The sequence below is a fragment of the Telmatherina bonti genome, assembly GCF_933228915.1.
Source record: "Telmatherina bonti genome assembly, chromosome: 18".
In the NCBI taxonomy this organism is placed as follows: Eukaryota; Metazoa; Chordata; class Actinopteri; order Atheriniformes; family Telmatherinidae; genus Telmatherina; species Telmatherina bonti.
Genome location: NC_136616.1, coordinates 21478228 through 21495228, shown reverse-complemented (window position 1 = coordinate 21495228; position 17001 = coordinate 21478228). Strand labels below are relative to the sequence as shown.

At 36.2% G+C, this 17001-nt stretch overlaps 1 protein-coding gene across 1 annotated transcript; it reads left to right on the top strand.

Moving 5' to 3' along the window:
* Positions 1–5596: 5596 nt before the first annotated feature.
* Positions 5597–16422, top strand: tnk1 (tyrosine kinase, non-receptor, 1; the record flags this gene model as incomplete). Its single annotated transcript, XM_079257792.1, has 13 exons — positions 5597–5759; positions 7643–7713; positions 7822–8001; positions 10243–10395; positions 10512–10789; positions 10879–11005; positions 11127–11273; positions 11427–11521; positions 12841–13062; positions 13785–13849; positions 14524–14969; positions 15065–15160; positions 16246–16422. 13 exons carry the CDS (start codon positions 5597–5599, stop codon positions 16420–16422), a joined length of 2220 nt encoding a protein of 739 aa, XP_079113918.1.
* Positions 16423–17001: the final 579 nt, after the last annotated feature.

The window sequence follows — 17001 nt, the reverse complement described above, 5'->3', positions numbered from 1 at the left end:
GATCACTAAGTGAAATCCAGTGACTTTTTATGTAATGTGTTCTTCGTAAATATTCAAAACCCGGAACTTGGTCATAGAAGTTAATCGTACACAGAGTTCAAGTATTCTTTAAATTATTTCTGCGCACAGAAAAATGAAAGCTTGCCTTCAGGGTTGTGGAAGTCTATATTGTCGCTGAATGATGACGTGTGTATATGACAGGAATCCAAATCTCCATTAGAGGGCGCTGTTAGACAGTCTATGGTGCAAAGCAAACCTTCAATCACTGGCCAAGTCATAATCCAGTTATTAAATAATAATAAATAAATATAAATAAATAAGAAAATTTCATGTTTTTAACTGGTTTGTTAAAAAAATAAAATGAAAAGATTATGATTAGATACTGTAACAATTTTATTACAGTTTTTTTTTCACATAAACTAATCAGTGACATTAGTCTACACATTATACTGAAACAAAAGGTCAGCCAGTAAGCGGTTGTAACAGATTGTTAGTTACAGATAAAGACCATTGTCTTGTTTTGTTTTTTTTTTCTACTACATTAACAAGAGCTACTTATAAATAATGGCATTCACAGGATGGGCACAACCCATCCCTGAGGCAGTACTGTGTCCTTCTTTACCTTATGACGGTGTGAGGAAATATTGTGTCTTCCCTTAGCTCACTCGCCACTAAATTCTAAAAAGTAATTTGCTCACAGCAGTGATTCATGTTCCAAGTCACAGACTTAGGACAAGAAGTATCACTCAAGCTTTGTTTGTCACACATGAAACTCAACAGTTTGCATACTGTAAATTGACACTGTAGAAAAAAAAATCCTCAATAGTGCCTCCAGGCAGCATCTCAAATAACAGCTTCTTCACATCATCTGGTTGGATATGAATACTTTGTTGCAGATTTGAATAATTTTGACGTTTGAATTCTTCACCTGGTCATCATTTATGCTTGTAATAATGCTTGTTTAGCTCCTGAATCCATATCTAGAAAACAAAAAGCATGTCGCGTTCAGTCTTCACACACATTATGTCTCTGTAGTTGGTTTAGTTGACAGTGCATGAAAGTTATTTTAGTGTTGAGTAAATTAACTAGGCAAGCAGGGAGGAGAATCTTAGAAATACTGTACCAGGATGTGCAAAGTTCAGACAGCTCCTCCAATGTGTTGCCCAGCTTGCATTCAAATGACAGCCACACTGAAAAAGTCCTGTCAAACTTGTTTGGCGACAGCAGGCATGAAAGCAAGATAGCTAGATAACTATTATCCTCTTTACTTCCCTCATCACTAATGGCAAGTTTCGTCTAAGTTTATATGTCATGAAAAATGGTCATCAGATAGAGTGGTTAAGATAAATGACAAGTGTTTTAAAGATATGATATAAAACAACATATTTTAGAAGTGTGAGAATAATTTTTTTTAATTAAGTTGTAAAGTAAGAAAGTGTTTATCTTGTTTCTGAATCTTAAAATAGCGTTCATAATGTGAGACAATTGTGATGACTTTCAAGAAATTGTTAATATTAAAATAATCCCAATTTTAAAATCATTCTAATAATGAGATTTCTTACCAGTATTTAGGAAGTATCTGTCAGGTTTTATGATCATTTAGGGAAGTTTTAGAGCTTATCATTGTTGAATGCCAAAACAATAATGATGTTGTTTTATATTTTAGGAGTTTTGAGTTAAAACAGCTGAAACAAATCCAAACTTTAGACTTTAGACCATGGACTGCAGCATTATTTATTGAATGCCGTACAAAACCAAATCCAGAAGCTACCATTAGCAAAGAAACTTGAACTGTTTGACCATTAATTCGACATTAAAAAATGTTTTTCACAAGTTAGAACATCCTAACTAACAGCTGAACTACTTTAACTGTGTTTTGACACAATCATAACAAAGCTGACTTCAAATATAATACCTTGTAATTGCTAAAAGTTGTTGGTACAATTAATAGATTTGAATGTTTATTGTTTGTTTTTTCGTGTTTTTCCATATAAGTAAACAAAGCCCTCATGATCATACAGCAGAAAGTGAGTTAATGGAAAGAAAATGTTACACTTGCTAATGTTTTAGCTATTTGTTTTACTTGTGGCTTTTTTTTTTTCTTTTTTTAAAATTCATTTTTAATTTGCTTCAGTGTTAGGTTACCAAAACCGTTTTTAACCCCCTAGAAACCCTAAAAAATATGATGACTTATTCTACGTCCCTTTGATTTAGAATAATTAATCGATTTCCCCTGCGTGAGTAGGTGTCACATGTAAAGTTTACCCTTAAAAAAATGTCATCTATAATCACATTTCTGTCTTCTATTTCATTATATTTCAGCTGTATTAAAGCTAACAAAAAAGTAGCCCTGCTCTGGTTAAGGGGTGGTTTTACTCTAAATTTCGTGCACTATTATGATTTCATGTTAGCTTTTTTAATGCATGTTAGCGTTTTGAAAGCTCAGGTGAGGTCCCGGAAGGGGCGTGGCTTGTTGAGAAAAAGAAAAGAGGTGGAGGAGGCACACAGGTGGATCACAGGTACTGTTTGTACCATTTTCAGTACGGAACTGAAAAGACTTTTTGTCGTCAAGAAACCACAGTCTGGGTTTACTATCGCACCGTAACCAGTTGAACAAAACGGAAGCCAAAAGTTTAACCTGGATTTGTGATGAAAGGGGAAACCATCTGACGACAACACGAGAGGTGTAAATGCCAACATGGACTATCTGTCTCGGCGAGTGTGTGGTTGAGGAAACACGACAAGCAGGGCGGGATTGTCTTATTTTGATGAACGGTAAATATCCCAGATTCATCAGTTTAAAAAAACAAACAAAAAAAAAACTTTTCTTAAATTATATTTGTCTTCATTTCTTATGACCAACAAGTGATTTATAAGTTTCTATTCACAATATACACTGCTCACAAACAGTTAGGGATATTCATCTTCTTGTATTATGAAAGAAAGTACATAAAACACACTAAAACCATTTAAAAACTCATTTTGAAAGTTTAAACTTTTGAATCCATATCTACAATTTTAGACAAGATGTATTTCTCTCATAAGATAATGAACCACGAAAACGTTTCTGAACCATGAATCAATCACTAATGTTTTGGTTCCATGACAACTCATCTAAACAGTCATCTTCTTCATTATTTTCTCATTTTAACATCATCTTACCAAGATTACACTTAATACATTGACACACTGACATTTGCTTTGTGGCATCACTGTTACAAGCTTTTGTGAAAAATGGCATTACCATTGCATGATTATACATAAATACCTCCATTCATTATATCAGTCTAGCATCAACTTTTTACATTCAATAAATAATTTTTTTAACCACTTGGTGTAATTAAGGGTCAGCAAGATCCTATCAACTTTTTCTATTTGCTGCTAATTTTATATGAAAGCTGAATATATATATATATATATATATATATATATATACACACCACAAGAGAGGTAGGCTCTTCCTCATTCTGATAAAAGATATTTGTCTACTGCTATCTGTTACTATCTTTATGTCTGAAGTGATCCACAGTCAGTACAAATAAAGCTTTTTTTCTATCAGTTCTGTCATTGCTCTGCAAATTACTTGAATAAGTCGAGTGTGTCCATTAGGGATGGGAAAATCTAATCAAAAATTGATTATCGGGATTTTTTGCTTCACAATTTAAATTTTTTTTTTTTTCTTTTTGTTATAAAATCTTTTTTTTTCAAAGAAATAAAATAATACATTGGTTATAATTCATTTTTGTCATTTTAATTGTTTTTATTGATCTTTTTACTTGTGTTCTTGGGCGTTATAGCAGCAGAATGATGGTCTGGCTACTGTGTTGCTTTTTCCTAATTTACATTAAGAAAAATAATTGTACAATAATACTTTTTTGTTGTTGTTTGTTTTCACTCTACAAAATTCAGCAGTATCGCATGAGTATCGCAATTTAAATCAAATCAGCACCCAAAAAATAGGAATCTAAACGAATCGGGACAAAAACATGTCGTCATAGCCTTCATGTCCATTAGGGTTGTTGTGAGTTGGCTCAGTTGGATGAAGCAAGCAGAGGAAACAAACAGCACATGCAGGATAAAGAACAGCTGGTCATTTCAAGGTGCAGCCAAATGCTTGTGTCATAAAAGTTAGACCAGTTTTACAAGTGACTTTTGAGCCTCATTGAGTTTTTATAAATAACTCTGCGGTCACACGTGCTGTTAGACTTAGTGGATCTTTTTTTCAGAGGTTGAACAGGTTAAACATTCATCGTTCGGTACACAGAGGGACTGATCATAGACCTTGCTGTTTACAATGTGCATCTTAGTAGGAATGTTTTCCTATTGAGTTTGAACATAACTTTCAAAGCTTTAGCTATGATTTCATTGGGAGTTGTCTGTGGAAGAGAATGCAAGTCCAGGCTTGTGCATTGTTTCACTTCTCTCATTCACTGCAAACCTAATTAGTCTTATTACTAAAAGCATTATACACCCTGCTAGGTATTTGGTGTGGATGTTGATTTTCCTCAGAGTGGCTGACAGGGGAATGTTGAAAGTAACTACTGACTCATACCTGCAGAGCTTTGTGCTGATAAGCAGGCGATTTATAGTTATGCATCCTTCCAGTAACTTTAAGATTAGGAGTTTGAGGTTATCTGTAGAATTAAAAATTGACCAAGTTGCATTAGTAACAAAGAGGGAGTTATTCGCCCACAAACTTCTGCAGAACAATTCAGCCACCTTTTTTTTTTATTTTTATTATTCTTTTATTTTTACCTTTTAGTTAGGACAGCTAATTTGAAACAGGACATAGTTCTTCTATCACCAACATCAGCATGTCAGAATAAACTCTGCTGTTACATTGTAATTCAAGAAAACATTGTCACTTTAGTAGTTACATAAATACTGTGTTAGCAAGATCCGGTTGGACTGGTGGCCCTAAACCACAGATGAGTTAAAGTTTCCACCTTTCAGGTTTTCAAAGTGCTGCAGAATTCCCTGCAGGATTGCTGTCTCTGAGGTCCTTCCAAAGCAGACTAAACCTCCATGTTCATGCTTCTGAGCAAATGTTTCCTTTGCTCTTGTCCACCATTTTTTCTTTTACTTTAGTTTCTCTTTGTTCCTTTTGTGTAGCTGTGTTTTCCTCGATGTGTGAATATATGCAAGTTATTTTATAGTTTGTTGGTGACACCATGAACTCATCAGCAATAATAAACTAGTAAACAGAAAGTTTTGCTCATCCATATGAGCAAGAAAGCTTCCAAATGCGGTGCTCAGCTCACAGCTGAACAATGCCCTCCTCCTCATATAAGTATCTAAGGGGTTTTTGTTAGGACTCCATGGCACAGTATGAGTGGGCTTTAACTAAGTTATCATTAAACAGTGTCTCTGATGAGAAAACAAACACTGAGACAGAGCAACATTTATCAGCTGATATCTATGGCTTTTATTCATGTGTTTCAAAGGCAGAAATGCCGTTGAACACTCAAGTTTCTGATCTCAAGTTTAATCTGAAGAATTTAGATTTACAAATACTCTGGCGCAAAAGCTCCAAATAGATCCATCCAGAGCCTGAAAACATCATCACCTTCATCCCTACAGGCTGGTCGGCCAGGTCATGCTGATGGACCAGGACACTCAGTGGCTGTACCAACTCCTGGGTGACATCCAGTTGGAGAAGTTCTACCTTCGCATCAGAGATGGCCTCAACATTACTCGCATCGAGCACTTTGCCTACGTCAAGGAGGCCGATTTGGAGCAGATAGGAATCAGCAAACCTGGTGAGGTTCTGGTCATTCACACTGGATAAAAGTTATTACACACATTCCTTCTCGGTCAGAAGAGGTTTTTGCTGTGGTTCGGTAATGGATGGCTTGCATAGAAGGGTTTTGAGTGATCCACTCCACTCTAAAAGGTCACTAATCAATATGAGATTTACATTATTGATGGAATAATGGTCCACTTTCATGAAGAGTTTGATTTTTTTTTTTTTTTAAAAAAAGGAAAGAAAAATTATATTAATCACATTTTCATGGCTTTTATCTGCAAGTTGAATGTATGTTTGTGTTTATTTTCAGGGACAAATGTATGTTTGGGTTTATTTTCAGGGACAAATGTATGTTTGTGTTTATTTTCAGGGACAATTGCTCCCCCCTTTTTTTTTTTTTTTTTTTTTTTAAATTCAATTAATTTTTTTACTGAGCCATCATTGCTCAGAAATGTCAACCATTCAGGAGACAAAATCTTGGAATTTAAGTTTTAGAGTTCACTTTTAGGGGTCGACCTTTATATTCCACAAAAATGTTTACCATAAAAATGTTTGGTATCTGTTTATATTTAGTTTTGTCAGTTTGAACTACTTTATTAGCATTTGGTACAAAAATACAAACAACAAAGTCATATTTTAACATATATTTCCAACTAATTCTGTCACCATTTGCCATTTTCTATAATGATGGAAATGACGACTATATAGAAAGAAATGCAATGCCTAGGCACTACGTCCCACTTGGATATTCTTGCACTATGAAATTCCAGTTTTATATTGTTTATCAACACTTCTGCCAACAACTCATTCCCACCCATACTGTGATTTACACCATATGTTATAGTCCTTGTTTATTTTATATGGATAGACTATTGGAAACCATAAAAATCCATCTTGTAGTTTTTGCATGAAGTTGCTTATAAACAGATAAATGCTGGCAAAAACATAAAACTTCCTGGCAGCGGTCATAAAAACTGGAAGAATTTTAAATCAGAACTTATGGCTGAATTTGACTTCAGGGCTCCAGATGAGCCAATCTTTGCTATTACGATGCTTTGCAAACATCACATAAACAGGTTATTATCATAGACTCCTGAGAATTAAAGTTTACATGTTTACCATCTTTTAATATTTGGTTCTATTTAGTCTTTAAAAATTAAGTACTTTCGGTGTGACAACCTTCATTGGACGTTTTCATCTGAAATCAGTCAACTTCGTTGTGGTTACACATGGACAGCAAACATTTTGACTGGTAACTCCTTTTAGAAAATGAATGAATGGTATAAAAAAAAAAAAAAAAAAAAACTAGACTATGGGTAAGGAGATTAATATTTTTTTTGTTGACAAACATAAAAGAGTTCATTGATTAATTTTTTTTCTGACTTATTGCAAACTTTCATTCGTTTAACAAAATAATCACTTATTGAGGAGTTAATGCTATAATTAAAATTTATATTAGGTTTTTTGTTTGTTTGTTTTAACATCACTTGGAAAATGTTAGGAACCTTTGCAAACTAATGTGTTAAAGTCTCCTTCCTTGACACACAAATCAAGACCTAGACCAACATGTACAGTTACACAAACAGATGCACATCCGCACTGTCGTTGGTCAGGGTTACTAATATGCAGGCATGTAGTTTGTATTAAAACAAATTATCTGTCAGATAACACCACTGTCTGGATTTCAATGCCTGTTCTGCCTACTTTCAAGCTAATTTATTTTAAAAAAAAAAAAAAAAAAACAGTCATTGACTTTTGTTTTGTTTTTTTTAATGTTGCTGTTGTTCATGTAATGTAGGAAATATCTAAAAGAAATTCTGTTGTAGTGTTTTCCAATAAACATTTTACATTTTATAATAAAAACTAATTAAAATACAAGTATTTTTGATGATGCAGCACAAAGAAGACTATGGGATGCTCTGAAACGCTACAAGATAACCTCCCGAGGACGATCATGGATGCCCAAGGTCTGAATTTATTTATCAAGCTACTGGAGCTTTGTCAAAGACTTGTATTCATTGGAACAATGATGTGATCAAATCTAGCAGTAAAACTAAGTGCATAAATGTTTACAGGTGTTCAAAAATGGGGAGGACACATGGAGCGGAGGTGGCTCAGGTCAGGGCCAAGAGGCCGGAAGTCGAGCTCTTCCATGTCTGATCCAGGACAGTGAGCTGATCCTGGGAGAGAAGTTGGGCTCAGGGTCCTTCGGGGTGGTGAAAAAAGGAGAATGGCACACGCCTACTGGGAGAGTGGTAAGACATTATTCAGCAAATCAGATCTTACTTTTCATGTTAGGAGCTTTTTCCTATAAAACTCAACTCAACTTTATTTATAAAGCCCTTCAAAACAACCAGAGTTGAAACAAAGTGCTGTACACAATCGGCCAAAATAAAAACAGAATAAAACAGTTCAAATGCAAATAAATAACACAATAAAACAAGAGGTCATACAAGAAATACGGAATTAAAACAATAATACAAACGGAATAAATAGTAAATAAAACCAATATTGAAAATAAACTAAAGCACACTTGACTGGAAACTGTCTTACGTTGGGTTAAAGGCCAAGGAATAAAAATGGGTTTTAAGATGAGTTTTAAAAATGGACAGTGAGGAGACTTGTCTAATGTGGAGAAGAAGCTCATTCCACAAAACAAATTTCTTTCTATTGATGACTGCTGTATGCACATATTTGGATAAAAATAAAATCTTCATGCTTAGAATCAATCAGTCAGATGTTATTAATGTAGGACTTTTTGCTGAAAGTGTATTATGAACATAACCAAAAAAAAGGGAAAAAATTCAAAAAGCAAATATTAATGACATTAAAACTCTGAGTCACACACAGGGAGAGTGGTAATACAACCAGAAATAATCAATATATTTAAACCTGCATTATAAAACAGGAGTGAGAAAGCACTGTCAGTGTTGTAAGTGAGGAAAAACTAGAAATGAGGTTAGTAAGTTTAAAATAATACGTTTAAAACAGACCACAGAGGATTAAAAAAAACATTAAAGCAGACAAAATGAGTAAATAAAAGAAATAAGATTGAAAATAACAAATGCATGAAGATGAAAAAAACATTCATTCATTCATTTTCCTAACTGCTTAATCCATTTCAGGGTCGCAGGGGAAAAAACATGTAGCAGATAAATTTAATTTAAATTGGGAAAAAAAATGCAGCAAATACAACTTAAGATAGAAAAAAACTAATTTATATTCTTAAATAAGCACAACTTATAAATTATGATTAAAAATAAAAAAAAAGAAAGGAAAAAAAAATAAAGAAGCAGCAATAAAGGTTTGCTATTTCCTTGTGCATTGTATGAATATAATAAAATATTGTATAATAAAATACATCATTATTATGTAGTCTTTTGTGTAAAACAAGTTGGCAGTGTCATGTTTGCAGAGCTAGTGGAATACTGCCCAAACTGAAACATGAAGCTCAAGGCATTGTACATTGGCATTTACACAATCCCCACAATCTAGAGATTTCAGGACATTTTCATGAAGTTACCTGTTTTTAGTCAAAAGATCTAATCGTATGTTGGTTTTAAGTAGAAGCGATTACATCCATATTTCTCAGAGATGCAGATCTAGGGGAAAAATTATTGGATGAAGGGGGGTTCTGAACTAGGAAAAGGGTGGCATTTGTTAAAAGAGAATTGTTTGTAATAAACAACAACAAGCTATTCAGAAATAATTAACTTGATATCTCAGATAACAAGGAAGTCAAAATAGCCTTGAGTTTTATCAGTGTTTATTCAGTGCTGTAAGCCAATTAAGTTGGCACAGTCCTCACATCTGGTGGTATTATGACTTATACATCCACTTTATAAAGTCTACATAGTCTGATCAGACACATTATTACCTTTCTAGCGAACTGACAAGATAATTCTGTAAGAGTATTTTACTGCTATCATGAATGTGGAAGCCTTGAAGTAGAAATAACTCAAAGCTATCCTGATAAAGTTTGCATTATAACTCATTTCTTTTTACCTACCTGCATTTTTCTTGTTATTCTTATGCCAGAGAAAAGTTTCTCACAGTCTCATATGTTTCCTATTCATGGTAACGGTAGTGTGTGTCCTTTGCAAACACCCTTTAGTTCTGAAGGAGGTCCAACTATATTATGTGCTGCATTCACTTGCATTTTGGCATCTGAACTTCACCTCAGTCTAATATTAATTTAAACTGCATGTTCATTTGATTTTGATTATCTAAACTTAAAGTGGCATCTGAATAAGTCAGTCGAATTAGATCATTAAGGTGGTCCATGTTGTTCTCAGACCATCTCTTTGACTCCTCCAGTGATTTCTCATAACCTGCTTAATGTAGAATCTACTGATTTACTTGTTCATCTCTATTATTTCTCAAAGCAAACTTTAATGTTACATTGCGTGCAGATCCATAACCGATATTTTTCCTCTGTTAGTGAATTCATCATGAGGTTAGGTGAGACTAATACATTTGTATTTATCTCCTCTTAGTTACCTGTGGCGGTGAAATCACTGAGGAACAGCATGTCGAGGCAAACAGACACTCTGACAGACTTCCTCCAAGAAGTCACTACAATGCAGTCCTTAGACCACCCCAACATAATACGACTGTATGGGGTGGTGCTCACACAGCCCCTCAAGATGGTAAGACAATGAGTTAGCATCTTGTGATTGAACACTGTGTTTTTTGGAAGGGGGGTACACGCTTAAATATTTTTCTCTCTCTCCTTTTTTTTTTTTTTTTTTTTTTTTTTTTTTAGGTAACAGAGTTGGCCTCTCTGGGCTCATTATACGACACCCTTCGCTCACGTCAGGCTGAGTACCCCCTGGTCCGCCTCTGGCTATTTGCGACTCAGATTGTGGAAGGTATGGAGTACCTGGAGTCGCAAAGATTCATCCACAGAGACTTGGCAGCAAGAAATGTGCTGCTGGCTTCCAAGGAGATGGTGAAAATTGGGGACTTTGGCCTCATGCGAGGTCTGAGTCAAGAGAAAGACCACTATGTCATGTCAGCGCACAGGAGGATCCCATTTGCATGGTGAGCGGATGGAAAAGTTTTAAGTTTTATGAAATATTTAATACATTAAAAGCTCGTTTCTCAGCTGTTTCCATTTGCTCTTCTTCCAGGTGTGCTCCAGAATCTCTTCGCGTTGGCTCCTTCTCCCATTCCTCAGATGTTTGGATGTTTGGTGTGACTTTGTGGGAGATGTTCACCTACTGTGAGGAGCCTTGGTTTGGCCTGTCAGGCCGACAGGTACGCGCTTGTTAGCATCATGCCAGTAAAAGTACAGCCTCCATGTTCAGACTGTGTGTCTCCACCTTACAGTGCTTTGACTCTGAGTTTTATTAGCAGTAATATTTACTCTTTGATTCAGATTTTATGGCGTGTAGAACGTGAGGGCGAGCGACTGGAGAAGCCACTAGACTGCCCTCAGGAACTGTACGCCATCATGAGGAAGTGCTGGACATGCAACCCCGCTGAGAGACCCACCTTCGCCCAGCTCAAAACGATAGTGGCAGAGGTTTGAACCTATGAAGCTTTAATTCATTCTCATTTATTAAATCAGAAGTACAGTTTACTTGATCAGTGGAAACATTGCAGAAAGTATGCATGTATTTTTTTACAGCATTTATTTGTAGTTTTTGACCTAATTTTCTTCAATCTTCCCGTACAGGGAAAACCTATGGAAGGCCAGGCAACAAGAGACTATGCAGAGCCCAGAAAGCTCCCACTTGCAGTAAATGACATTGTGACTGTCATCGACCATGGGTGAGTAAGGGAGATGAGGGTGGGACAAAAGGGCAAAAAGGAAAAACTTGAACAGGCACAATAAGCCTTTGTTTAGAAAAAGCAGGGGTTTGAGTCAGGCCTACTCTCAAAAGTACATTCCAGTTGTAATTTCATCGTGTCCTCGAATGCATTTTGCTTTGTTTATTTGAACAAGTCCAGCAACTTGTACCCGATGTTCATGGTTCTGTATTTCCAGAACGGATATGGTGTAAAGATAATTTCAGCGTGTTACTGTTTGCAGTTTTTTTCTTTTCAAGTAAATTTAGACTATTTTTATACAATGATCTCAACCACTAAAAACTAAAATATTCCATAAACATGAATCTTACAGACCTCTCCAAGATATATGTGCAATGATCATGAGAGATTTAATCTGCAGGCCTTTTAGTTGGCATTAAGTCATGCAATGAAACCCCTAATTAACACTGACAGATTATATACTAGTGAAATAATTTAGTTCACACTACAAGCTAATGTCTGTTGTTTTTCATGCTTGTCATAAAAAATCTCAGGAAGTACTGACTACTAGTGTTGTAGCCATTTTTTAGTCAGATTCTATCTTTAAATTTCTCTTCTTTTTTTTTTTTTTTTTTATTATAATCTGAGGTGACAGCATGTGTGGCTTCAACTGTAAAAAGTCCTTGTTGATGTATTTTGCTATTTGACTTAGCAAAATTTATAAGGCTTAAAAAAAAAAACCAACTTTTTTTCTTTTTTAATGATGAAATATTCAAGATTACAGACTGAGAAAATGTCTTGCAAAGCTGAAAAGATGTTGAACTGAACATGTCAACACTTAGAATAAAAAGTAAAAAGATGACAAAAACAGAACATTCCCTCTATTTTATCATTTCAACAAGCAGCAGTGAAATGGTCACATGTTTCGCTCAGTACCACAAGAAGATTACTGCTAAACCTTGTCTCCTTCGTGTGTAGCTGGTAATGTTAACAATGCAGTGGATTTCCACTATTAAATTAACTAGTGTGTGTGTCAAATTTTCCCTTTGAGGAAAGTGACACATCTCTCCCTTTCAGTTTAGTCATGAAGTCTTCACTACTTTCGTACTTATCTTCACTCCTTTACATCGGCCTTCAACAAAGCAGTTCATAAGAAAACGCTGTTTACTTTTTGATGGATAAAGAAGTTAAGAAATGGGACAATAACCATTTCACTGCTGCCTGTAATGATAACTTCGATTCAGGTTGTAAACTTGCTGATATCTTTGGCTTTGTTTCACCTAATAAATTCATTTTAAGCTACTATGTTTGAAAAGTGACATCTGATCCTCTTTGCACAGCCTAGAGCTGAGTGAGTGGCGTGGACAGAACCAAAGGACGCTGGTCGTCGGCTGGTTCCCTGCCAATCTCATTGTCCCTACCACCACGACCAGCGGCGCGGGACCGAGCCCAACTAGTAGTTCTCCTTTTATCTCAGCCCCACTGAAGGGCAGTCTGCAGCACACAGGGCATGGAGACATGAAGCCTGACCGGAGCTGGGGGACGCCAGAGAGACTGGACGAGTTAGTGATCTTCCATATTCAGTCCTTACTATTTTAAATGGACTACTTTTAGTTTATTTGGGTTTTTCTGTACAGCGATTTCTTTCATGACACAAAAGGGTTGATAGAAAATTATTAGAAAGCCTCGTGTTTACTTTTAGGCTCACACATTTACTTTTTTTTTTTGTTTGTTTTGCTTTTGTTTTTGGATGCATTTTATTGTCTCCACATTGGATTCTGTTGAAGCTGAGCTGGATCATGTTGCATGCTCTAAGATTGGCCAGTTAGCTGCATGGATAAAAATAAATTTGTGTTAAAGGGGAACTTGCTTGACAGTAAAATGCCTCTGTGGTTAGCTGAGTTCAGCTCGCAGTGGGAAAGCAGTTCGTCTGGCATATGACTTGTTGACATAGAGATATACAACTTGAATCAGTGTAATGATGTGCTGCCTTATCAAAGAAATAGCTGCACGAGTGCAAAGTTTTTCCTTGGAACCGTCTTGGAAGCATTATAATTGTTTTGGGTTGTTGGCTCTTATTCTTTTCTCATGAACCGTTGGTGAAAACAGAAAAAAAGACATTTATTCCACATGTATCATAAATCATTGAGCTTTTCCAAAGTGCGGCGCTTAACTTCCACCTGCTGTCGGTCAATAAATTTTATAATCTGCTCGTGTTTTATTTGGTTTTATAAAGCATGAGCAGTATAATACAAATAACAGTCTTGTGTTATATTTTGTGCAGCAGCAGCAGCTGGAGGTCGGGGTGCAGCAGAGAGAGGGAAGGATCCAATCTGCAGAAAATGGCTGGTAAGAAAAAAAAAAGACAACTTACTGCACAAACTCACACTAACATCTGGCTTTTGTCATCATGGAGAAAGGATAAACAGCTTCCAGTACTAAGTCAAATGTCTCTGCCTGTAGTCATGTATGTTTATTGGCTCCATATCAGAACAAAAACAGAACACTTGGGTTGACATTTAATTTACTGTTAAACATGCAGCCATTACATTAAACTCATACTCAAGTTTACATATCATTCATTTCACCAGTCTGCTTAATCAGTCTCCCAGTCCCGGTGTGGAGAATTAGCTCATGCTTTTGCTTTCAAATGAAAAAGTAAAAAATGGCTTTTTTAGAATTAAAAAAAATAATAATAAAAAGACATAATTAAAAATGGTGATTCATTACAGCTGATGTCAGATGTCATCACTGGGATGTTAAAGGTTAAAGGCACACCGAGGGTTTCACACTCATTCTGGTCATAAAGGTGATTTTTGGTGAATGTGCTTGAGATTTTTGCTTTTTGTTTTGTTAAATATCTTTTCTTGATGTGGCATCAAATCTGCAAAACTACTCCCTTTTGACCAGTGTGTTTCTGTTAGCTTAAGGCACAAAGTTATGCTGCATCATGTCTGCAATAAGTTGGTGTATTCTGCTTCAGCAGTTCTTGCATTGAAACTGGCGTCTCGCTGCATCTTCAGGTCTCTCTCAGAGCTTCGAGTCAGTTTTAAGCGGACATCGGCCCCGGGCTCAAACAGTTGGTGCCGTCAGGGTGGATCAGCAGGGCAGGCACGTGCCTCAAGTGATGATCGCTCGTAGCATCGTGATGCAGCAGGACCCTCGCCGCTTCAGCGAGGCCAGCATAATCCCACCCCCTCGCCCGCCGCTCCCCAACCTGAAACGGTTGAACATGAAAGCTCAGAGGAAGCCCACAGACTGGTCTGTACAGCCTGGCCAATCCCTACTTACACAGACACAAGCTCAGCCCCCACCTCAGCAGGGGGCTGGAAACTCCAACCTGGTCAAAATGGCCCAGATGGCACGTTCCACCCCACAGCTGGACGAGGACCTCAGAGACAAAGACCGGATAAAGAATCGGGAGAAATCTCCTCATGTGCAGAACACAAGAGACGGTCTGATCGCGCAGGTATAAGAGAGGATTTTCTTACTGTACAGGTGTGTTTTTTCTCTTTATGAAACCTTGTTGCGTTACAGGAAATATGCCTCTGCCATTCTGCTCAGGTGATGGAAGCAGTTCACGGAGCTACCATCGAAGAGGCTCAGAGTGCACTTCAGCGGAACGACTGGAACCCAGTCCGGGCGGAGCAACAACTCAAGGTCAGACCATGACATGATGATGATGATGAACAACAAAAAAACAAGACGGGAAGGAAACAAAGTTATTAAGATAAAAACTGGAAATCAGCTTGGATGAAATATCAAACAGAACACACTTAAAGAAGTTAAAATATTTAGTATGATGGAAATGGAAGTCTTTCGAATATGAAAATCAAGTCCAGCTTTATTAGGCGATGATGTCACGTTCCTTGTTTTATATATAGACACTGTTCAGACTGTTTTAAAAGCTAGTTAGTTTAAAGTGCACTTGCTCAAATGGTTTTTTTTTCGGGTTTTTTTTTGTTTTTTTTATTAAATCACTCTTAATAAAAATGACAGGAAACCCGCAATCATGTGGGATAAATTTAGCAAAGGAAGAAGCTAATTAGTCCCATTAGTTCATAACGTTGAGACACTCCTGGCTTTGATAAAGCAGCAGTATTTGATGTCCTGGAACACATAATGTGTTGGCCATATGTGGACTGCACTTAATGATCTCCTGGAAACCACGCAGCAGTGAGACGTGGGTTGTGGGCAGGATTTTAACTCTAGTGTTGAGTTGCACTAATTAGCTAACCCAGATTACTTCTTTTTTTCTTGTGTGTATAGTTAAAGCAGAATTATGTCTAACTCTGTCCCCCAAAACAAGTGGTAGAGTTTATATGACTGAGGCGGAGCTTTCCTCAGCTTGTCTAGGCACTAAGATAAATGTTTTCTTAAATAGAGGTTTACCTTGTGATATAAACTATTAAAAAAAAAAGAAAAAAGACACATTAAGTTTTAACTTTTTATGTAGGTGTATTCTCTACAGATGTGTTAACCACTGAATCATGCATGTAGTTCATGTTTGTTATTAGCTGTATGAGTCAATATATTGCCCTCCTGATTGTATGATAAGCAGGAAGCAAATGACCAGTAGCTTCCTAATTTTAATTTTTATTTAACTTTTGTTTTTCTTTGTTATTCCTTCTCTTCAAATGCCTTTTTTTTTCCTTAAACACATGAAATACTAAGTATATTTCCTGGGTATTGTGATGTTTTCTTGTTGGTTTTGTCCTGATGTTTATGTCTCTCTCTCTCCTCAGGTGGAGCAGCTGTATTCGCTCAGCCTCTGCTCTAGAGAGGACTGCATGAGAATCCTCTCACGATACCAGTGGAACCTGCAGCTGGCCAGCCGCTTCCTGATCCGATGGCATCGAGAAGAGAGGCTCACCCCCAACGAGAGGGAGCGAATTCAGATTAGCACAGAAAGACGAGTCTGACAAGATTTTTTTTAGCTAACCTCCACTTGTCAGAGCAATGTCCTGCTCAAAGTTTCAACACAAGGGAAAAAAAAAAAAAAAACAAATGAAGGAAGTTCATGTTAAGCTGCAAAATGTTAAAAAAAAACTGGAATTTAGTAAAAAGGACTGGTCTTCCAGCCACTTTTTTTTTTTATTGCATTTTTAAAAATGTTTGTTATATTAGAAAGTGTTATTAAATAAACGTCATGTAAAAAAGGTTTTTTCATTAAAAAAAAAAAATCACTTCTAACTGCTTTGACAGATTTAAGTACACTTTATATTAAAATTAAAATTACAGAGAATAAACTAACCTCACTTGTTATAGATATTTAGAGATATTTACAAAAAAAAAATCTTCTTGTGCGGCTTACTTTTGCACAGAAGTCCAATTGTATATTTAAAATCCTTTTCACTTTATAGTCTTTGCTGGCATATTAACTTTGTAATTATAATGCAAAATGTTGGTTTTATATAATGGAAAATATTTTACTGTATTAACCAAGGCTGTGTACACCACCACAATGCTTTGAGTGTATATCTGTGCTCCACTGAGAAATT